The sequence below is a fragment of the Triturus cristatus genome, chromosome 4_2, assembly GCF_964204655.1.
Source record: "Triturus cristatus chromosome 4_2, aTriCri1.1, whole genome shotgun sequence".
NCBI lineage: Eukaryota > Metazoa > Chordata > Amphibia > Caudata > Salamandridae > Triturus > Triturus cristatus.
Genome location: NC_140586.1, coordinates 109,808,194 through 109,831,911, shown reverse-complemented (window position 1 = coordinate 109,831,911; position 23,718 = coordinate 109,808,194). Strand labels below are relative to the sequence as shown.

Here is a 23,718-nt window from a genome sequence, read left to right as displayed (position 1 = left end):
TAGATACCGTCAGTGTCAGTGTGGGAAATCTAATTTATTTGCAAATATTACAATTGCTGCTAAAATCATTGTAGCCTACCTGCTTCAATTTCCTGCCTCTAGTGATCACGAGCCCGACCCCGTTCCGTCATGGCGTGTGCCAATTGTACGGAGGGTCAGGAGGGGCTTGACCACACTTCCTGCTTCCGGCGGAAGTCTAGGGACGTGCTCTAGTTGTTCTGGCCCATTGCCTACTTAACCTGGACGAGGGCGCGGACGTGCGGGCCAAAGGCGGGCCAAAGGCAAGCCCGTCTGCGCCCGTCCGCGACCGGTCGCGACCGGTCGCGTCCAGCGGCCATACCCCTTGCTCTACTCAGGTTTGTTCTGTGATTTTGTGTAATTTTGCTCTTAGACTTTTCCTCTTGTTACTATCTTGGCCTATTCTTAAAATGGTTTTAATACAATATTCTAGTTCCCAACTAAAAAGCCTTAACATCCCACCCATTATATATCTGGGCCCTCATGAAACTGCCATGTCTCTGCATTCTGAGATCAGGCGTTCTCATGGTCAGACTAGTCCCACCCCATCTATTAGACCAAAATTACCCAATCAAAATAATGCTCCTTCTACTTCATTGACTGCCATCTATTTTAACGCTCGTTCCATTTCTAAACATGCACTGGACGTATGGGATCTTTTGACTCTCGCTGACTCAGATATCTGTTTTATTACTGAAACCTGGCTACACGAGCATTCGGGACCCGACTTACATGTGGCCCTTCCCCCTGATTATAAAATTCTTCAAGTCGATAGAAAGGAGAAAAGAGGGGGTGGCCTACTTATTATATACAAAGGAGCGTTCACTATAAGCATCCTGGATTCTGTATCCTGTAGCACCATTGAAATCTGCTCTTTTAAAATTGTTGGTCTTTCTAATGGCTCATGGAGAGGAGCCCTGGTCTACCGCCCCCCTGGCTTAAAGGGCAATTTTTCTGACCAGCTAGTAGAAATCATTGTCCCTCATGTTCTGGCCTCTGATAAATTCCTGCTTATCGGGGATTTTAATTATCATGCAGAGTTATCGGCCAATCCAGACACAGATAAATTACTCTCAGATCTGAGTACTCTGGGACTAGGCCAGCGGGTAAATGGGTCCACTCATTGTGCGGGTCATACGCTTGATCTTTTGTTCACTAATGTATTGGACCTGATGGTGGAAATTCCTGTACCACTAATATGGACGGATCACCACCTTTTAAAGTTTGACATTCCTTCCGCACCAAAAAAGATATTCCATCTGGGTAATGAGTCTACTCTTCGTAGACCCTGGCATAAAGTCACAGCCCCATTATTTAAAGATAACTTTAGTTCTTATCCCCTGAATTACGACTCGAGTGTTGACTACGACGTACTGCAATTAAACAATGCTATTGGTACCACTATAGACTTAATTGCCCCGCTTCAGAACATTAGGCCCAAGACTAGAAACTCTCCTTGGTTCACTGATTCACTTAAGGCCACTAAACGTCTGTGCCGTATTGCAGAAAAATTGTGGAGGAAAACCAGAAATCTCACTAATCGCGACAACTATAAAAAGATGCATAATGGTTATATGCTCGACATCAAACTAGCCAAGAAATCATATCTGGTTGATAGAATAAATAGGGCAGAGAATTCCTCTAAGGAGCTATACCATATTTTCAAAGAATTTACAACAACTACTAACGCATCTGCAGCACCCGTCTCCCAAATATGGACGGACTGCCTCTCTGATTTTTTCGAGGCCAAAATCATGAAAATCCATAGCACTTTTCCGTCGGCCCCTGCACACATAGACAAAGACCTGGTAGTACTCTCACAGTCTCCTCTGATCTCAGATGATTATCTACGGAATTTTAAGGAATGTGACCTTAAGTCAGTCACCGAGGCCATCGCAAAAATTAAATCTGGCTCCCCGGATGACCCTTTCCCTCCTAAAATATTCCCTTCGCTGGCCCCCACAGTCCTAACTAGACTAGTTGAAATCTTCAATAAGTGCTTGGCAAAAGCCGATTTTCCAATGTGTTGGAAAAAAGCCAGAATCAGGCCTATTCTAAAAAAAACTTCCGCGGATCCAGATATATTCTCGAATTATCGGCCAATCTCCCTACTACCATATTTTGGAAAAATATTGGAATCTCTAGTAAATAGGCAGCTTGTAAGTCATCTTGAGAGCCATGAACTTTTAGATCCCTCCCAATCCCGGGTTCCGTGCGGCACACAGCACAGAGACAGCACTGATTGAGATCACAGACAATATTAGATTAGCCCTGGATAAGCAGCAGTCAGCCATTCTTGTTCTGCTTGATTTGTCGGCGGCCTTCAACACCATCTCCCATCATATACTTGAACGTCGACTTTGGGAGATGGGGGTCAGCCCTAAACTGGTTCAGCTGCTATCTGAGAGATCGCAAAACCGTGGTCCAGATGGGCAACATCATGTCCAGTGAACGAACAGTAAAGATGGGTGTTCCTCAGGGCTCTATATTGAGCCCCACCCTTTTTAATATCTATATGACTCCACTGGCCGCGGTGATCAGACAATATGGCTTTGATGTCATATCTTACGCTGATGATACTCAGATTTTAATCACCTTGGGCCCTGACCCAGAGGAAACCAGACAGCGTTTTAAAAATTGTCTGATCCAAGTGGATGAATGGATGTCATCAAATCATCTCCAGTTAAATGGAACCAAAACTGAGATCATGCTGTTCGGCAAAGCTGCTGACCATTGGTCGCATGACTGGTGGCCGTCCAAGCTTGGGCCTTGCCCCGCATATAAGAATGTGGTCCGAAACCTGGGCTTTCACATTGACAATAATTTGTCTATGAGTGGCCACGTAAAGCATGTGATCAGCACTTGCTATGGTGTTATGCGGAGCCTGCGTAAAGTGCTTAAGTGGCTTCCTTTAGAGGCCCGTAGACCACTAATACAAGGCCTTATCATGAACAGAGTAGACTATGGCAATTCACTTCTGCATGCCATTAATTCAGATCTGTTAGCTAAACTCCAAGTTCTTCAAAATACGGCCGCCAGGCTCGTCTTGGATTGCCCATATAGGACCTCGGCCCGCCTCTGCTTAAACTCCCTTCACTGGCTCCCAATAAGGAAACAAACCCTGTTTAAAATACTATGCTTGACTCATAAGCAAATGTATGGTAACGGCCCCAAGTATTGGCTGTCAAAACTCCGCTGGTACCATCCCTATCGAGCCTTGCGATCCAGTGATGCTGCCCTGCTCATCCCCCGCAGGATCCGCACTGCTAGGCAGGGAGGCCGTGCCTTCTCCTATCTGGCCCCCTCTTCATGGAATAAAATGCCTTATCATCTCCGTAACTTGCCAGGTCACGGTGACTTCCGTAAAAAGTTAAAGACCTGGCTTTTCGGCAATTAATCTTTGGTCCTCTTTTCTTTTCGGAGTTTTCTGCAAGCGCCATGAGACTCTCTGAGTGATATGTGCGCAATATAAATATCTCTGACTTTACTTGACTTGACAGGCAGGCAGGCAGACAGACAGACAGACAGACAGATGGAGGGACGGACTGACAGACTGACAGATGGAGGGATGGACAGACTGACCGACAGCTGGATAGATAGATTTTCTATCGCATGGTGAGGTAGAGCGATTTGTCCAGAGTCACATGATGTTGAGCCATGCCCGGGATTCGAACCTGGTGACAAAATTTAGCTAGCAGTGTTACCCAGTCATAATTTCCAGCAGAGTGGGCATTTGGAAATCTCATTTGCGTTGCATGTACGCCCAATAGGTACGATGTCAAAGGCTCTGTGATTTCAAATTGGCTTCAAAAAGGTTTTGTGGATCAGATCATAGCCAATCATTTTAAAAAAACAAACACCAGAGGACCAGGAAAGTGAAAGTCAGCTTCCCACTAGGGATGGTCCAGATTTGTATGCATCTCTTACCATGGTCTCCAAGACCTGATGGCTTCTCCTATCTTGCATCATCATGGTGCTGTTCAAACTTTATCTACAGAAAATTGCCTCTCCTCTAGGTGGGATCTAAAGCGACTTGGCATGAAACTGCAGTGTGTGTTCACTCAATCAGTTGACTTAACTGTGGGAAAGGTGTCCTTTTTAAAGTATCAGAATTTGTTCTTAAGAGAAGGCAGCAAAAGTCCCAATTCAAGGATTAATCATGAATTTAAGTCTTGATCAAAAATGTACAAAACTGTAAACTGAGGTGACTTAGATATGCTGGACAAGTCTGCAGATAGCTAATTCACATGGCTTTTACTGTGGATGCGTACATTTTATTTTTATAATCAAGCTAAATCTGCTGCTAGGTAAAAGTTTATGAGAAACCCATTTCACATTCATGAAATGTTGTCTTGTTGTAATGGTGCGCATAAAAAATGGCACAATTGAAGACTATCACCTGTTTTATATAGTTCACTTGTGTTGCAGCAAAGAGGCGGGGTAACACACAAATATGTTGGTACATTGTTTTTTAAATGATTCTGTCGTTTAGTTAGGCTTGTGTTAACATCCTCTTCTGTTTTAGATATAGAGGGAAATTTATATCGAGAATTGTGTTTGTAAGTAAAATATATGAGATGAATAATAATATATATGCTAAAGTGCAAAAAGGGTACTAAAATATAAACAAATCATCAACAGTAGTTGTCAGTAGAAGGCAGGTGGTTTACTGTAACATTACAATGCATTGGCGCCCATTCTGGTATATTGGATTACTTAAAGAATCAAGCTGATAACATTGGCTATTTCGCTTCATTGCCTCATGCAATATCGATTACCTCCTCGTAAGTCTTCCTCGCCACATGACTAATGAAGTGAGCTTTAGCTCCACACCAAACACCCTCAAAAGCAAATTAATAAATCCTCCCATGCCTCCCATCCCTTCCCAATATGGCCGACCCACTTCACCCTTGACCTCTATAAGAGGCGGACCAGCCCAACCCTTCAGCCTGTCTTTTTGGTTCTGCGCACAATTTCCCTCCAGATGCGCCGACATGTAAGTGGTTCCTGCTGTAGCAGACATGGGGGTCTGTGATTGGCGGTCCTGCTCTAGCGGACCCTAGGATCTGGGCCTCATCCCCCCTTCCTTCCCCTGGCTTCTTTGGGGCTGGTTAGGCTCTGCCTTAGCGAGCCACGGGTCTACAGGGGGGGCAGCTGGGGTGGCCCGTTGCTGTTTCCCTGGCCATGTCGGCTTGGTCTCCGCACTGGGGGACGGCTTCTCCTCGAGTCTCTGGTTTTTGACTGGGGGAGGCCTCCCGGTGTGAGTCAGTACTTGGTTCGGCTGGGTGGGAGCCGGCGATCTGGAGCCTGGAGCCATGCCCCCACACATTGACTTGGTTTACAGTGCCTCGCATTTTAATTTGTGCCGGCCGCGAGCCCCTCGAGGGAAGTCCGGCAGTCAGCTGCAGTGCCTCATGTGTGTTTCCTTGGGATCGAGGGGGTATTCGACCTTTTTCCTGTCGCTTACCAGCTTTGGCACACATGGCTGGCGCCGCCACGGGGTTCAGGGCTCCTCTGACTTTTCAGGTGGTATTCCTCGCTGTTCTGGAGGAGGTGGGAGGTCCTCAGAGTCTCTGTCCCGTCGTTCCAGGTGTTGGGCCCTTCCGGGTATTTTCTACCGAGGTGCTTGGGCTCATTGTTAAGTTGTGTGCCTCGGGTGCTCAGGCTCCCAGAGGACAGGGGTTAATATCCTGCCTCTGCTCTCATAGTATCCCACTGTGGTTGATGTTCATACAATCCTTTAAAGTTGTGTCTTCCTGTCCTGGTGTTTTACGGGACGTTTTGGGGTGTGTCGCGGGCCATGGCTTTGTTTAGTTGGCTGTGTTTGTCTTTGACTCCTTCCCTTCCAGGCTTTGGGCCCGACGTCCTTCCGTCCTGTTTGCTCCTGTTCCCCCCTGCACTCCATTGGGGTGCGGGGTCTGGCCTGGTTGGTCGTCTACCTGGGGGTTCCGGGGGCTGTTGGCAGCTGCGGGTCTGATAGGGGCGGGCTGCTTTTGACACCTGTCCGTCCTTCTTTGGCCTTCTTCTGTGTTCTCCCTGTGGGCTTTTGCTTCTGCTTTGGCTCCTTTGGGCTTGCACTCTCCTGGCCGGGACCGCGGCCGTGGGGCCCCCTTTTCTCATCCAGATTCTTGGCTCTGCGTGCGGCTGCAATGCCTCTTGTATCCGTCGTGCTTCTCCTCGGCTCCTGGCCATTTGGGCTCTGTTGGGGCCCGTGTGGCCTCTCCTTCCGTCCTAGGTGGCCTCTGTGGCAGTTCTGTGGATTCTGCCTGCTGCCACGCCACTCCGTTGTCGGTTGTGGCAGTCACCCTGGTTCTTTTCCGGGGGGCCTGTTCAGGTGGGGTCTTGGGGCTCCCTCTGTTCCTGGCGGCCTCCTTGGTTTTCTTCTGGCCCCCTGACTGTGGGTTGGGGTCGGGATCCTCCTCGGAGTGTGTGTCGGGTGTCCTTGTGCCTTGTTGGCAGGCGGTGCTTGCATTGTCCTTCTCTTGGGAGCTCATCCATTCTGGTGGTTCTCAGGTGCTGCTGGGCTGTCCTGGGTTCTGGTTCGTGCTCATCTTCACCTTTTCCCATGAGTATTCTTTCACTTGTCCTGCTGTCGGTACTGTTCTGCCGGTGGTGATGTCTCCACGGTTTCGGTCCGGTCTGGGTTGGTGGTGTCTCTTCGTTTTCCCTTCCTTTTGGTCACGGGTTGGGCTCACAGCTCCTTTTCTGCCCTGTCTGCTGGTGTGGCCTGCGGTCTTCCTTTTCTGGTGTTCCCCTGCCAGGTGGTTGCGGCCGTTTCCGGTCTCTGGGGCTGGGTGGCGTGCTGGGGTTCCCGGTCGGTGCAGGGTCGTTGGTCCCCCTGCTGGTGTTTTTCCCATCTGGCTTCTGTTGGCGACTGCCTCATTCTCCGGAGGGTTGCTGGGTTGGCCCCTTTGGCTTTTTGGCAGGGTTGTGCTGTCCTTGGCTGGGTCTCTTTTGCTCCGGTTTCAATTTGTGTTTCCGGTGGTGGCTCTGTCCGCCTTCTCGTCCGGGCTCCCGGTTTTGCGCTTTCCTCTGGTCCCTTGTCTTACAGCAGTCTGGACTTGTCTGGCCTGGAGGAGGCATGTGACCTGTTGGTGGTGCTCCCCTGGGTGCTTCTCTCTTGTTTTCTGCCGCTGCGAGTGTTGGTCCATGGAGCTGTGGCTCAATGGTATGTTTTGTGCTTCTGGAGGCACGGGCTTGCACTGGACATGGGTTTGTCTCCTGCCACTTCTTTCAAGATATCCCATGTTGGTATGTGTTCGTTCACTATTTTTGTTTGTCCGGGGTTGCTGGGATTACCGGCTCTCCTACCCCTGGTGGGGCCCTGCGATTCCTGTGCAGAATTTGCTTCCTTTTCTTCTTTGTCCCTGGTGTTGGGGTACTGGGGCCGGCTGGCTCGGGTTCGCTCCCTGGCGGTGTTGACGTTGCTCCGGCTCGTTTCGCCCAGTCTTCTGTCCTTCTCACATTTGGTGTGTTTCTGCCTGTGACCTTACCTCCCTGTCCCCTCCTGTTCCTGTTGGCTCTTCATTGTCCGGCTGGGTCGGGCCTGGTTGTTGGCTGGCTGTTTGGCCTCCTGGGTGGTCGCTGCAGCAGCTCACTTTCTACAGGTGGAACGTTGCTGGGCCTGTTTGCTTGGCCCCTGAGTGGGGCGGTCTCGCTCCTTCGTGCTGCATTCCCCTCCATAACGGGTTCTGTTTGCTTTCTTGGGCTTGGTGGCTCCTGGTAGGCATTCACTTCCCTTCTGATGGCTTGGCCTTGGGCCTGGTCCCTTCCGCTCTGCAGACTCCGTGGGCGGCCTTGTGGGCTTTCCGTTTTTCGAGGTTGGCCAGTTGGATTCCCTTGGGGGCCGGGCCATTTCTGGGGCTTCCTGGGTCTGTTTTGCCTTGTGCCTGCCTGAGTTCTCTCGTTGGTGTTGCGCTCCCTTCCAGAGGGTCGTTGGTGCGACTGGGGTCCGTGTCTCGCCGGTTTGTCTCGTTGCTAGTGGGGTTTTGGTGCCCTTTGTTTTTTAGGTTGTTTAGTTGGCGTGCTGGATTCCTTTCTACGCCTCACTCCGTTCTTGCGGCTCCTGCCAGTCTGTTTTGATTGTGTCTGGTTCCACTGCTGCGGTCCTCGGGTGGATTTGTCTCTCTCGCTGTTGGTGGCCCACCATGCGGTGTTGCGGTGTTTCGGTCAAACTGTGTCTCTTTTTTGCTGTGACTTTTTGTTGGGTCACTGTGGTAGGGTGGCCCTCTGTTTCTTTGGTTCCGGCGTCTGGGCTTTTGCTCCCCTCTCGCTTTTCGCTGTCTGTTGGGCGGTCTTGGTGTGTTTGACCCAGCTTGCTGCTTTCTGTTCTGGGCATGTTTGTTGTTGCTCTTGGCCCCGTCCGGTCTGGTTCCGTGCCTTCTCTATCCTCCTTTGGTAGTTGGTTCGGGCTGATTTTTTGGGCGGCCCTACTTGGCCTGGGGGTCCGGGTTCTCGGCCCTCCCGGTGTCCCGGGCTGGTTCTTCCTGCTTGTATTGGCCTCTCTCTTGGGTGATCCTTCCTCTCATCTGGTCCTTGTGGGTTTGCCTGCCTCGTTGGCATCCATTTCCATTGGTTTCTTTTGAGTTTTCATGAAGCCGCTTGGCTTTGGTATGGCTCACTTCATTAGTCATGTGGCGAGGAAGACGTACAAGGAGGTAATGCCCCGGTTACTCCGAGTATAGTCTTCCTCGCCACATGAGTTCCCATACCTCCCTCCCTGTCTGGCTATCGACTTCATGTAGGCCCGCCTCTTATAGAGGTCCAGGATGAAATGGGTCGGCCATATTGGGAAGGGATGGGAGGCTGATTTTTTTGCTTTGGAGAGTTTTGGTGTGGAGCTGAAGCTCACTTCGTTAGTCATGTGGCGAGGAAGACTATACTCGAAGTAATGAAGATTTCCGGTAAGTAACCGGGGCATCACTGTGGGACTGAGGCGATTTAAGGATGAAACTTTTGCAATTTATGCATCGTGCTCACCTTGGGTGGGATGCTTATCTTGGAGCTCATGACTCTGAATGTCCAGTTCATTTTCAAAATTGATTAATTTGTAATCTTAATATCAAAGACTGCGATTTCCATGCAACAGAAGCTTCGACTGTATCACCAAAATCACACAGGCTGTCAATGGGGCCGAGTGGAGCTGCGATTAGATCTTCAGTGCTCTTATTTCGTCGATACTAACTTGTACATTAGACTACGCCTTGTTCCGAAATTTGAACTGGTTAATTCTCCCTTATTCAAATAAGTAGCTTGTTTCTCCCCCTGCTGCCCTATAACGCGCACGTGTAATACACATTTTCACCTCAGACGGCATCTAGGCGCGGAACCACATATATTTAATAATACCCATCTCAGTGGTGTGTATTTTATCGACATCAAAGGATGAAAGGCTGAGAGAACCGATCGAGATTCCAATGTGTGTGACCATGAAGTAAAACACAGCACTATGGACTGGGTGAATTGTTTCTCTGAGCCACGAGACCTGGCAATAAAAACAGTTCTAAATCAGTAGTGAGGTTTGAATGCGTGGTGGATGATGGAGGTAGCTGCTGTTGCGGAAGGGTTAAAAAACGTTTAGAAGCGAGTGGTTGTACCTCTCGTCTCTGCTCCCCCTGCTGGTCAGGCTGGTCATTGCAGTACACAAGTCCATTATTTTTGTTTGCCTGTGATATAGTGCTTCATACCACGTGAATGGTATCAGCTGTCTGAACCACTTCCTCTACACCCTACTAGATAACACTACTGTCTACAACCTTTCCCGTGCCTTCAATCTGCCATTCCCACCCCCTCCCTTTGAGGGCCTCTTTCCTAGCCTCCCTAAGTCCTCGTCCCCAGTAGAGGAACAGGTGACAGATGTGTCCCCGCCTCCCTCTATCTCTCAGCCAGGACAGCGCCTCCATCGCAGGGTACCACGAGGAGGAAGGGTCCTGGTAGGGATGCTGGAGGATGCTCTGAGCAAAAACGAAGGAGAGACATTCGTTCTGTCCAAGAGAAGAAGGGACGGGAAGAGCAGGAGCCCGGGGACCTTCGACAAAACACAGCCGCGCCACTTCCCTGAGAGAGAACAGGAGGTGGGCGCTGACTGAGTCTCTTGGCGGATTCAGCATCTCTTCTGTGAGAAAAGGAAAGAGGCAGGAGCCGAGCATCTCTGGAGGGGGTAGCGGCAGCACCCCTTCCTTGCAAGAGGAAAAGAAACGGGAAGCTGCGAGTGGACATCTCTTGGTGAAGGCAGCCACAGCAGCAAGAGAGAGGGCAGGATCTGGGCATCTTTGGGTACCAGCAGCCTCTCTCTGCACGAGGCGGAACAAAAGAGACACATTCTGAACATCTCCGAGTGTCAGCATAGGACGAAGGAGGGAGGCAGGAGCTAATCTTCAATGGATGGGGACAGAGGCAGCTGCGCACCATCCATTCAAGAGAGAAGGGGGCAGAAAGGCAGGAGCTGAGCATCCCTGGGTACCAGCAGCCCCTCTCTGCACAAAAAGGAGCAGCGGGGGAAGGTGCTGAGCATCTCGGCTTGAAAGCAGAAGGGAGCTGGGCGGCAGAGGCTGCCTCTCTGGATGGAGGCAGGAGGAACGGTGCTTCGTTGCAAGAGAGGAGAGAGCTGGCACGGCGGGCGCTGAGCACCTCTGCATTGGGGAGAAGGAGCAGCCCGACCCTGCTAGAGAGGAGGGAGCCGAAGCGACAGGAGCTGGGCAGCTCTGCATGGGGACAGCAGCCCGGCCCTCCAAGAAAAGGAAGAACACGGGCACAGCAGCCGAGGCAAGCGGAAGGCGCCCTGCTGCCCAAGGATGCTCCTGTGAGCGCCTCGGATAAGAGGGTGCGCAAACAGAGGCGCTGGGAGTGGGAATGGAGGGTCACCCTGTTGGATTACAATCTTGGCTCCGCTACTCCAGGATGCAGCTGTGTGTTGACATTGTACTGCTGCTGATGTTGCAAGCCCAGCTGGGAGAGGTAGGTGGAACTGTTTCAAGCTTGCAAGTGCGTGTTTCCCCGTCTCTCCAACCAGCCCTCCTCGTGCAGCAGGTTCTGCATCACCGTGGGCACTGGCCCTCAGTTTCATGTTTGTGGCGGCGTCAGAGTGTGGGACCAAGGGGAGAAGTCAGTGAGCGCATGTGGCCCGACGCCAGACACTGACAGCGTGCATGGTTAGGAGGCGAGCTCTCGAATTCGTGGGTGAGGCCGAGGGGTTCATCATAGGCTACCTTGACACAGAAGGCTCCACCTCTTCTGCTACGTCCTATCCTTTGAGTGCGTGGACCATGTGGATGTGGCCTAGGGTTTACAGAACGTGTAACCCGTCTTCCTCACTTGTCAAAACGTGTGATTCTCTGCGGATGCTTGTGTGTCTGTCCATATAAACTAGGGGTTAAGCAAGTATCGCATCTCTGCTACAGTTTCCTTGCCCTAAAAAAGCGAAAGCAAATGAAAACTAGGCTGAACCCTACAGTTAGCCCTTAATAAAAAGTAAACATTGGTCCTCTTCGTTGTGGAAGTGGCTGGCCACAGACACACCTCTGATTGGCTACAGTGGCAGCTCTGGGTCAGAGGCGCAACTAGAGCCAAATTTCGGGGGGGACTAAGAAAATATTTCGGGGGGGCTGAATCTTTAAGCAATAGGCAGAGTGGAGCTGCAGAGGCTCTTAGAAGGGGTGAAACAACAGCGAGGCCTCATTAACATGCAAATGGTCTTTTAAAGACCTGTGAAGTGCTCGGGTGCGGCTGTGTGTGGGCCCGGGAAGCTGTCTCATCCCGGGCTGCCACACGCGACGGGGGGGCTGAAGCCCTGTGAGTCCAATGGGTGTTGCGCGCCTGCTCTGGGTAAGGTGTGCTGCTTCCTGGGGATTCTTCTTGGCTGAGGGTGTGGCCTTGCCGAGGGCGGTCACCCAGGGGTGTAGCGTAAGCCCCTGCTGACCCTGCGGCACAGTGGGGGGGATAAGGGTGCAAACCCTCCAGGTAGACCCCAACCCTTTGACAGACCCCATTAAGCCCAAGGTTACTGGATATATGTGATCTATGTGAGCCTCAGGCTCCCCTCATCACGTTCTGCAGGGGGGCAAATCTTGCATTTTGCCACTAACCATACACCTATTGTGGTAATGAAACAATCGCCCAGTACACCACAGTGCCAAAATACCATTGCCTGGGTATGATTTGATAAAAAAAACAGTGTAGCTTAATGATTGTTTAAAAAATGTAGGCTCATTTAGAGATAATATTAGAAAAATATGCAATGAATGGAACAATATTTTCCACCCAATAATTAGGCCATAAAATTTATGTCAGGCGAATTTTCGTTAATGATGTTCCGGCACACAACCCCAACTACTTCACACACAATGGACAATTTAAAATAAAACACACACATAATGTTTCCTACAAACCTGACTTGTAATTGTTACTTTCAACTGGAAAATATTCCATTTTGGGTTTCAAGGTAAGCAAACTACAAGAGGCAGTCTGGGTTACAGTAATGTTCTAGTAAATGATTTTTACTAAAATGGCGCAGCGTGGATTTGAGTAGCGTTTGTTGGAAAGAAGGGCTGCAGGAAAAGGAAGATGTATTATAGCAATATGGTGCTCTGTTTCTTCAGTATCAATTGTTTTTTTTTACTATAACAGAAACCATAAGAATGCACTTATAATAGAGTTTCTTCCTTGTCGTATATCTGCCCTAAAGAAGACTGTGTAGAGGAGCCGGTGCAGAGGCGAAACATGTTGAGTTTGCTGTCTTTCTTTAGGGCAATGTAAGGAATACAAGGATGTATATACACAACAATCCACACTTTTTGTGTGCAGAGTACTTTCCTCTTTGATTGCTCCTTCAAATTTTATGTGCTTCTGAGAACTTAGAAATATGTCTAGGTTTTTATGGAATTAGGTACCTTATTTAAAATATATGGATAATGTTGCTGACTCTGGACTAGGCCGGTGTGACACTCTATTGGAAGTGTCAAATCAATGCCCTCCATGCTGTGAGGACAGTCTATCCTTTCCCCCGGACGTTGACAGTGGACAGAGGAAGTATTACAATGTCAGTTACTTGGATACTGTAAAATTGACTGTACAAAAGTTATTGACAATTTTCAGTGTCCAACATAATTTCAACACTTGCTGTCTCACGAACAATGGTCTTAAATCTTTGTAATTTAGAGGCACTAACCTTCACTCAACTTGTTAGGGGCAGAATCAAAAATGTGTCCCCTTTGTTCCCAAAAGAGCACATAAAAGTCAAGCTGGAAAGTCCTTTTTGGCATAAGTGAAAAGGGAAAACAAATGAGCAAAGAAGTGATGAACAAAACAAAGAAATGGGCCTTGCCGGTTAATATAGCGATTGACTGTCCTCGGGCCCACCAGCCTCCTCGCATTCCTGAACAAAGCAAAGTTTGTGCACGTGCAATATGGGGAAGTAAATAGACGGGCCTGCACGTTTCTTTCTCACAGTGTGATGCTTGCACGCCCAAGCCATTGGTGCACCATAAGATGATGGGACCAACGAGAACTATTGCGCCTTTTCCGTAGTCGAATTTCAAAGAGACTTTCAAAAGTCTGCCTGACGTGCCAAATTTAGGGTTGTGGCATGCACGCGCATTGTGCAAGCCATGTGCAGGTGCATGCAATACAGAACTTTGCAACTCGTTGAAGGGATGTCATTTTTTTGCACTATAGGAAGATGGTCTGTAATTGTTTTGAAAGTGTCGACTTATTTGTTTTGTAAGATGTCAGCATGACGTGAGTCGCTGAATGTGGACCCTGGGGCCTACCACGACGCTTCCTCGAGGAGGGGTGCGTTCAAGGCACGTGTGCGGGTACAGCATTACAACTCATGGGGTCGGAGGCTGGCAAATTTCCAAATATTTAATAGTTATAGGGTTCAGTACCTCTATCGAGGGGAGAATGAGCTCCCGATGACGCCAGGCTGTAAGTGTGAAATTAATATTTGTGTGAGAAAAACTGTATTTTCAGTACACTTTGGCAGGCTCTAATTAGAGGTTTTTATGAGTTCTGAGAAGCACGCGCGGCTTGCTAACGGTTTTGTCTCCGTGTTTCTTTCCCGCTGAATTAGGACTGAGGGAGCGAGTTTCCAGCCTCGAGTGTAGCTAGGGGACCGATTTTCGTGGGCATCTCGAATCCTTCAACCAAACGCTTTGTAAGAGGTTCAGAGAACTGTGAATGCGTTGCTTTTATTCGCTGGGAGCCAGTAAAGCGCATGAGAGCTGGTAAAATATGGTCGGTTTCCCCCAGATTCAGGCGATGTCTACCAGCCTGCGTAAGGTTCCTCTGCAGTTCCATTCTACCCATCTAAACAATGGGTAATGGTAGCTCGAGTGTGACAGCACTTGTGAGTGTGCCAAAGTGACCCACCGCAGTGGCAAGAGTGACCGCCGCGGGCCGTGCAGCTAAGAACGGTGGGCGGTGGGGCCGGGTGGGGGGAGATTTCGACGGACAATGACGAGAGGAATTAAATAAATAAATAATTTCCTTCGTCATCGTCCGTCAAAATATCCCACCCCCCACCCGGCCCCACCGCTCTTACCAGCATGGGCCGCGGTTGAAGAGGAACCTTCCTTGCATCATGAGGAGTAGCTAGTGCTCTTTATGAAAGCCGTGGTCTGCTCGTTGGAGAAGAGGTTCATACTGACCCAGGCGTCAAGATTCTTTACTTTTTGCACAGTAAGGGTGTTCATCCCTTGGCACATGACTTCAAATGGACTGGCATGGTCAACAGAATAATGCTTTTCAACAAGCAGATTGGTAAGGGTGTCATGCGCAGTAAAGCTCCCGCCAAGCCACAACAAACAGCTATGTCCAAGGTAGTGGGCACCCGGGAACATAGCTGGAGTGGGGGTGTGACAATCCCATGGGCCATTATTACTATTAGCCCAGGGGAGGTGGCGGTCCACGGGGCTGCAGGAGAGGCCATAAGGGCCTCCCCATCATTGACTTTATAAATAGCCCTGGGGTGGTGGCAGTCCCCGGGGGTTTCCATGCGGGCACCCCCTGCATAATTAAAAACAAGTGCCACAGGGAGGTGCTGGTCCCCAGTGCTTTTACAAAGCCTTATCGGGCAACCTCTAATGCCACCCTCCTGTTTTTTTCTACTGTCCACATGCCCCGGTATTTGGCCCATCCAGGGGCTTCCGCTCTTCCTTTTTTTTCAAATTATACCACGGATCCACTCGCAAATTTGCTGCAAAATTAAGAAACAATGTTTTTAACCTTCAGCGGGGTCCCTGTGGCACCTGCCCACCAGTTCTAGGTGGTCTGGGTAGACCTACCCTGTCCTCCTTTGTTTATTTTTTTATGTTTTTTGTGGGCTCAGCTCAAGACGAGTCCCAAGATGGCTGCCAACACTTCCTGGTTTCAGTTTTAGCAGCCAATCAGATTACAGCACGGAGATTATTGGATCCATGTTGCTAGATATACAAATTTGTTTTCAGGTTAATATCTCCCAAACTACTGAACAGATTTACACCAACAAAAAGCAAGATCTGCGTACCAGCATCTATCTTCCTACCAAATTTGGTGTAATTAATCCAGCAGTTTGGGCTGTAGGTTTGTTAAAAGGTCCTATGGGAATTAACATAGAAAACACACTTTTTTTGACCCCCACTTTTTCTCACCCCCTCTACACGAAAAGCCCCAAACATTCCAGACCCATCTGAAGAACCGGGCAAATGGTTTTGGTAAATTTCATGAAGATTTATCAACTGGCGCCAAAGATAAAGGCAACTGAAATCACCTTTTCGATACAAACTCCACCCTAACTATAAGTACCTACTAGCGAATATACATATATATACACACACACACGCACGCACACGCACACATACACACACTCGCACACATATATATATTTGAACATGCTGTATCAAGTATAAAGGTGTCCAGCACGGATTCGTTCTGAAGAATTAATGCTTTTGTTCTTCTTTGAACTCTTCAGAAGGCTTCATTTAGAAAACATTAGCTATGACAGAATGCTACGACCTCCTCCTTGCCCCACATTTCCCTTCTCCCCTGTATGAACTGAATCTCCAGATGACATTTCCCTCTGCTGCCTGGATCAAAGAGATTAATATCTAAAGTTGTTTGAGATATTAGAGGTGCCTGTAAGCGAAAGCGTCTTCACCGTTTCAATCCTGAACTGCAGGAACACATCTTCCCAAAAACCTGGACATGTATTTAAAATTGTTAAAAGCGTCGGGATTCCAGGAAAGACCTCAGAAAACTAGAGCTGTCCAGGAAAATTTGGAACGTCTGGTAAACGTAGCCATGGGCCCTAATACAAGCAAGGCATACGGGCCCGACCCACTGGTTTTGTAGTATAAAACAGCTACAAATAGGGTGCTTTGGGTCCCTCTCTCTTCAGAGCCATGGTCCTCTGCATCTGCTTCTCTGGTGATAGCTGCGATCTCTTCTTCAAATCCAGTCAAGCACAAAAAGCTCTGTTTCATGAGTCGAGCATGTCATAAGCATTCCAGAATGGGTTTTTTGATGCTCACTGCTTTCTTACAGTCGGTCATCAAGTAGACACTTCTCCCAAAGGAGTCATATAAATAATGAATAGCTGAAAGCCAGAGAGATGAGGATTAGAGTGGTCTCAAGTGATATTGCTGACATAAATACCAGCCAGGAAGGATTGCATCTACCCTGTGTGATCCTTTGCACCCCATTTTTCGGGGTGAACAATTAGGAGTTCACAGTTGACCGTGTTATGCACTGCGGGTCAGTGGAGGATTATCAGTTTCTGCTGACCTTCTATCAGCGACGAGAGGAAATGGTACCTAATGAAAACCTAGGCAGACCTAGGGCCTCATTTACAATAATTTGGACTAGGGCAGCACGACAAACATTTTTGCTGTGCTGCCCTACGCCAAATCCAAAGGGCAGGAATGTCCAGTATTTCCGAGATATTGTGCATTGCTGTCTTTTCAGCCGGCGCACAGTATAGGGCCTAGTGCTAATACAGGCAACCTTGCACCATGGTGCAAGGGTGTCTGCGTTGTTGGCAGGATCGTTTTTTTCACACAAAAACACAAAAACAGGGCATGGATGCTTTTTCCTCTTTCTATGTGTGCTGCATTTTGCAGTTTTGACGCATTCCCAGGTTTACAGATCCTTGTAAATCTTAGAATGTGTCAAAACCAATGGGTGCTGCACGGGAACACCCACTGCAACATTCATGGAACACCTCTCTGACGCCTTAAAAGGCAATGCTGCAACTTGCGATGCGTTGCCTTACACCATATCTACAAGGCCATGAAAAGCCATGCAAAGTGGCTTTGCGTGGCCCCGTAGACATAGGTCTGCACTCCGTGCCACCGGAGCCTCATTAAAAGTGATTCACCGGCGGCCCAACAGGCTTGTAAATAAGCCCTGTAGTACCTTGAGCGGCCTCAATTAAGGGTGTGCAAAAGTTGTGTGAGGTGCTTTCACAGAATTATGCAGCATTTACTGAAAATGTATGCAAAATTGCTGATAATTACATGAAATGCAAAACTAGCATTTGGAGCTATATTCTAGCAGAAATGCATCCTCTCCATTTTGAATGTGAAGATCCGTTTCGTGCTAACAAAATAGTGCAAAAAAACACAAGTACCGCAAACATCAGTTGTTCACATCAGTTGTTCGTGTTGTACTCGCGCAAGCATACCACAGTTTTGCTTCAAATGGCTGTAATTGCGAGATGTGGCACAATAGGGTAATTTCAGGAATATCCTTTAACAAGTGTAAAGTGAAATTATCGAAATTATGCCTGAGTAACAGAAATTTCATCCACGCCTAATCTAAATCAATACTGCTGCTTGTTGGGAAGGTTTGTTTTGACTGAAAGTTTTAAAGTCAATATAACTTTTGAATGCAGGTATGCAAATTCTTTAACATTTTGAAAGTATTACTTCTTTGAAATATAGGCAACACAAAATGTGTAACTTTTTAATGCAGACAAAATAAAAGTTTTATTATTTAAAAGGGTTGTAACTGTTGCATTTAAGTCAGATAAAAATCCAGCCTTTAAACCATTGAAAAATATGCACAGGTTAAAATAATTTTTGCAACTTTTAAAACACTTTAACTCTCTCACTGAAGTTTTGCATCTTTTCAAAAAGTAACTTTTTCAATATAGGCAAGATAAAGTTCTCTAAAAAAAATTGAAAATGCAGTAACTGTTCTACTGTAAAGTAGACAAAGGCTTAACCTTCTGAAGGCACGGAATTTACATAGAAGACAGAATGAAGTACTGAAACATTAGGCAATACAGTAACCTCTAAAACGTAAGGAGTCGAAAGTATATAGATTTTTGATTTTATTGTTGTTTTTATACTTGTAAATCAGATTAATATCTGCGGCATTTTGGATTTACTGGTATTCTATTCTGAAGAGTAGTTAAAGCTTTTTCACATTTTAAAAGCACTGTAACGTTTCCATTGAAGGTAAAATGGAGATTTGAAACATTTTAAAGCACTGTTTCTTTGGCAATGAAATTAAGTAGGAAGTCTGGAGCCTCTATAAAGAATTTGAAACTTTGGAAACTAATATTAAAGCTCTTTAATTTTTGGAATTTGCTTTTAGTTTGTGTCAGGAAAGAGTCTTTTTTAGGAGAAGGTGAGTGCCATAGAAATATCATACTCGTTAATTCAGTCATTCAAGATAAAGTTCTGAAACGTGTTATTCTGCAATGAGGGCAAGGGGAAGATCTGTGACTTTTTCAAGCACAATAAGTTTTGGACTTGATGCAAGACAAAGATGTATAATCTCATGAAAATATGCTCAGTGCAGGCTTCTAGATGTCTGTGTTTACTCTAATTTGTTTATTGCAAGAAAGGTGTGTATCTTTTTTCATATTAAGCATTGTTAGTACTTTATACAAGAGGAAGGTGTCAAACATTTTGAAATACTGTAATTTGTCTATGTATTATTGTTTCTGCCTTAGACTAATACTGTGATTGTAATTGCATGATGAGTGCATAATTTGAAAATGCCAAATTGTCAATAGGGGGTGCGAATTTGAAAAGGTATTTTTTTACTCAAATGTTTCCAAAATTTGAAATAAGGCCATCAACACAATATAAGGTCCAGAAAAGGTAGCAATAAATGATTTCCTTGCTCAAACCTTGGTGGCTGGCAACGAGCAGGCAGGCATAACTTCGGAGACATGTATGTAAAACATTTAAGAACACCAATACATTAAATAAGTAAGATACAATACACAATAAAAATCCCTCACCAATTTATAAAAATAGGAAATATTTGTATCTTTAAAATGGCACCAAAATGACACAAAATCCAATTTAGGGAACTGGAGATATGAATTTTGAAAGATTAACCACTTTCTAGTGCCTAAAATCATATAGCACCAACTTGGGACATCGGTCGCACTTGACAAGGACAAAGTCAAAATTTTACCTTTGGATTTAAAAACGTTTCTGGAGGATTTCCTCTTGATGTCGTGTGGTCCCCTCCAGCAGGCCAATTTTGAATCAACTTCATTGGATTGCTTCTCGTGAGGCGCTGGTCAAATCCTGGAAGTCTGGAGCTCTGGAGCTTTCAGCGGGACAAACCCGAAATTCAGGCCAGGTCGTGGTTGCAGGTAGTCGGCTTAACTCTTGCCCTAGGGCTGGTCCACTTATGGTGCTTTTTCCAAAAGTTGTTCCAAACGTCTCAAAACTTCCGGAACTTCTTCCTGAAGTTCCTCTTGAGGGTTCAAAGTGTCTAATACACACATCCAAGGGTCTAAACGCTCTGAGAGGGTCCTTGAAAGTTTGAACTACAGTTCCCACAATGCACCTGGCCAAATCCTTAAAAGTCCAATGGACACACTCCAGGCTGAGGACTTCTTGCGGGAGATTGTGCAGGGAAGCTCTGTTAACCTGTTGCTTTCAGGAAGTACACTCCTTAATCCTCTTTGAAGCAAGGCAAAGTCCACAGGGCTGTAGTTCCCAGTATAGCACAAGAGAAGTCATTCAGATTGCAGTCCTTTGGGCTTGCAGAATAGGGTTCCAGTGGGGAAGTCCTTCGAGTAGTTTCAGGCAGCACATTCAAGTTGCTGTGCAGCTCTCACATATTTATTTAATGATCTGGGGTTAAAAGCAGGGGACAGCCTTGTCCAATGAAGTGCAGAGTGCCACCGAAAAGCACAAAAGCTTCCTACAAAGTGTGGCATATTCTAGTCCCACAAAGCACTGCACTTTAAAATTCCACATGGTAGATTCCTCTCCAGCAGAGAAGGGCTGGCTAAACCAACCTCCTAGTGTGGCTCTCTTCCATTAACACTCCTTCTCCACCCCCTGCAAATTCCATTCCAGGGCCTGTAATCTGGCTTGGGTTACAGGAGGAGGGGGTGGTAGGCCTGGCATTCCTTACTGTCCTGCTCTCTCCGTGAAGCCCAATTTGATTTACCCAGCCTCCTTTCTGACCCATCCTCTGCAGAGCACTCCCGTTCAGAATACCTCTGCTTTAGGCGGCCACTAATCACTTGGGCAAATCAGCCTGGCTAAGCCTGTTAAGGCTGACCAATCAGGAGAGATGGCTTGAAGGCTGGATTTAAGCTCACAGAAAAGTTCTATAACTTATTTTCTGCATTAGGCATGATAACTTCAACAGTGGCAAGTTGGTGGGTTTATTGTCGCCAAATTTTAAGTCTTTTAACTACATTTTTTAGCTCCTTCCAAGCAATATTTATACCTAAATAACATATTCCAATGTTAGTTTATGGAGTTAATATTCTATGGGGGGGGGGGGAATTGGCAGCTCTTCCCTCACCAGGGCTAATAAAACATCTGTTATAATGTCCCTGCTTATGGTTACAAGGTACCTCACCCCTGGAGCACCTGGGGTAGACCTTGGAGGTGATTTTCATGTATAAATAAGGTATATTACCACTTTACCAGTTTGGAAGTACCTTCACCCCTTAAGTCGAATGTGCATAGAATTTACTTTTAAAGACTGTCTGCAAAGCAGAGCAGCCTTTAAAAGTAACAGCAGGCAACACATTAGTGCACACTCCATTGCAGGAAATCTACTGGCCCTTCTAACTCCCATGCCCTATCATATGCTAGGGTCTGATAGGTAGGTTTAATCCCCCATGCCTTATTATATAGTAGGAACTTACAGGGGTCTGCAGTTGCCAATTGTAGTTATACCTAATTACCATGTATCTTTTTCATCAGATCCCTGGCCTTGGGCCTGGCTAGCAGAGCCCAGGGTTCAGTCAGAGTCAGTTACCACCTGCACCAGTCAAAAAATGGGGGTGATCAGGAACAAAAAGGATGACGTTCTCACACTAATATTTTGATAGCAATTGCATGTTGAGTGTATTAATTTAACATGCCAAGTAGTCAATAGGGGTGTGGGAAGTTGGAATTTTTTTTCCCTCAAATGTTTACAAATTCTATGAAAATCTTCAGAACTAGCGAAGTGTTATGCTTTCCTCACTGTTATGTGGAAGTGCAACTTCCAGAAAACAAAAGGTAAACTTGCAGAGAACAATTCTGCATATCTTTGTCACTGTGCATAGAAAGACTCTGCAAAAGGCAAATGTCCAGAAAAAGAGTCTGCACATATTTGTCAGAGTTTATTCGGACTTAAAATTATATCACAGAATACAACAAAATTTAGCACTAGAATCAGCAAACTCAAATCTGGAAAATTAACAGACTTGGCCAAAGTCTCAGTTTGTAAACTTTGCAAAAAGTTTCTAAGCATAAAAAAAACGTTCTGCACTCCTAATTAGGAACATAGATGATATGTTGGTTGCGGCAATCATTTAGATCTGTTGGTCTTGATCACAGTGTAGATAATGTCTGCGACCAGGTGACAACAGATATTTTACAAAGATAATCAAAGATAGGTAGATACAAAAAGAGATTTGATGACTTTGAAATGTGGGAGGGAGCAACCAATGCTGGTTGCAGTTCACAATAAGGGTGTGCTGGTAACATCTTTTGAAGGTAGCCGTGCGCATAGATTGGTCTTAATGAAGAAATATGTTTGTTGAATTAAAGACGGATACTGGTCCAATTGATGATGAAGATGTACGTTGGGAGGTCTCAGTATAGGCTTGATGATTTTGACTCAATGAAAGATCAGCTGGAGCAGCTTTGAGGACAAGGGTACAAGTTGGGACAACCCAATATAAGCGTGTTGTTGTTGATTCAAAGAGGGGCCTAGTAGTCCATTCTTGATGATGATGGTGCATGTCGAGAGGTCACGATAAATGCTTATTGTTGCTGAAACAAAGAGAGAACTACTATTACATCATAGATGATGAGGGTGCAAGGTAGTAGGTTGCAATACAGACTTGATGGTGTTGATGCAAATGGAGAGAGCTCACAATAGATTCTTTATAATGATGTAAGTTGGCTGGTCAAGTAGAAAACGTTATCATTTTTGGAAAAAACTTGCAATAAATAATGAGGTTAATGTTGAAATCTGGCAGACCACAATAAAGACTGATGAAGACGGTTAAAGGCAAGAGCTCATAATTGGCACTGAATCGTGGTGACTCGATCAGAAAGAAGACATGAAAGTGTTGTAATGTTGGCTGATACAACACAATACTCAAAGAGGAAGTAAGGAGGAGGGTTCAAAACCTCTCATTTAGTAAGGGAGACCTCCTTCTGATTATTACATGTCACTTCTAATTATGGTAATTTAGACCTTTTTTGCATGGAGTGGGGTCATGATAGATCACAATTATGTCTGCACATTACAGTATTGACACTGCTGGTGTGTAGATAATCATGGTGTGTACACTTTCAAAATTGTCTGTGTACTGACCAGGTCAATGATCGATGCTCTAAGTTTGGTGGTAAAAAAATATAGCATTTTTCAAATTATATTTAAGAGTTCTTTGCCCTCTTGATGGTCTTCCAACTGTAGATTCCAAATTATTGAAGCCCACTTTAGCGAATCGGATTGTGATGTCACTTTGAATTGTATCAAATCATTTTATGTGAAGTTAGTTCACCTTTAAACTGTAATCACTGCTTGCTGAATCCCCTGTAATGTTCTTAGATTTGGTCACCGGTAAGTTCCTCCATGACTTTCCTCACCTTACAAGCTTGCTCTGCTTTACATCAACTGTGCCTGTCCTAGAACCTTTCTACTATTTTTCTGCTGCACTGCATGGCCACTTTCTGATCGCTGTAATCCCTCTCCCTGACCTCAGGCTGCGTTTCACCCCTTCACCTTTAGTACTAACATGGGAAGCTAAAATTCAATTTTTTGGCCTGCCTCCCTGCTCTCAGCATCCCCTTATTTCTCGCCTCCTTGTAGATTGGTTTGAAATGTTTCTGTCGCACTAAGACCCATGCCCTGAAGTATACTAAAATGATATGGATGGAATGCTTGACTTAATCTCAGCCTCTGCAAATTTTTCAGGGCTGGATCCTGGTCCATTGTTATTGTGCACACCATACCATCTCAGTTGGGACCCAACCACCTGCAAGTCAGTCTTGAGCTTCAAAAATAAGAAACGTTGAGCCTGAACTCCTAGACCAGGTTCTCTCTGAAACCGAACACAAGCAATTCAAGACCAGTTTCATCCTTATCGGGGCTCGTCAGTAAGATGCAGGTTGGTTCCAGGTGCACAGTGAGGTGGGATCCACATCTGTTTCTGGTGTGCCTGTGATTGCGTTTAGGTAGGAAACATCGTTTACAACGCATGTGATACAGTGCATGAAATTACAATGCAAGTCG

General features: G+C 46.4%; 1 protein-coding gene across 1 annotated transcript in view; it reads left to right on the top strand.

Annotated features, from left to right (window-relative positions):
- The first annotated feature begins 9,939 nt into the window (after window positions 1-9,939).
- Window positions 9,940-23,718, top strand: part of OLFM2 (olfactomedin 2) — a 976,052-nt gene continuing 962,273 nt past the window's right edge. Inside the window, exon 1 of the mRNA XM_085600732.1 lies at window positions 9,940-10,974. Within this exon, the coding sequence (XP_085456858.1) occupies window positions 10,870-10,974 (105 nt within the window). The 5' untranslated portion in view covers window positions 9,940-10,869. The remainder of the gene's footprint in view (window positions 10,975-23,718) is intronic.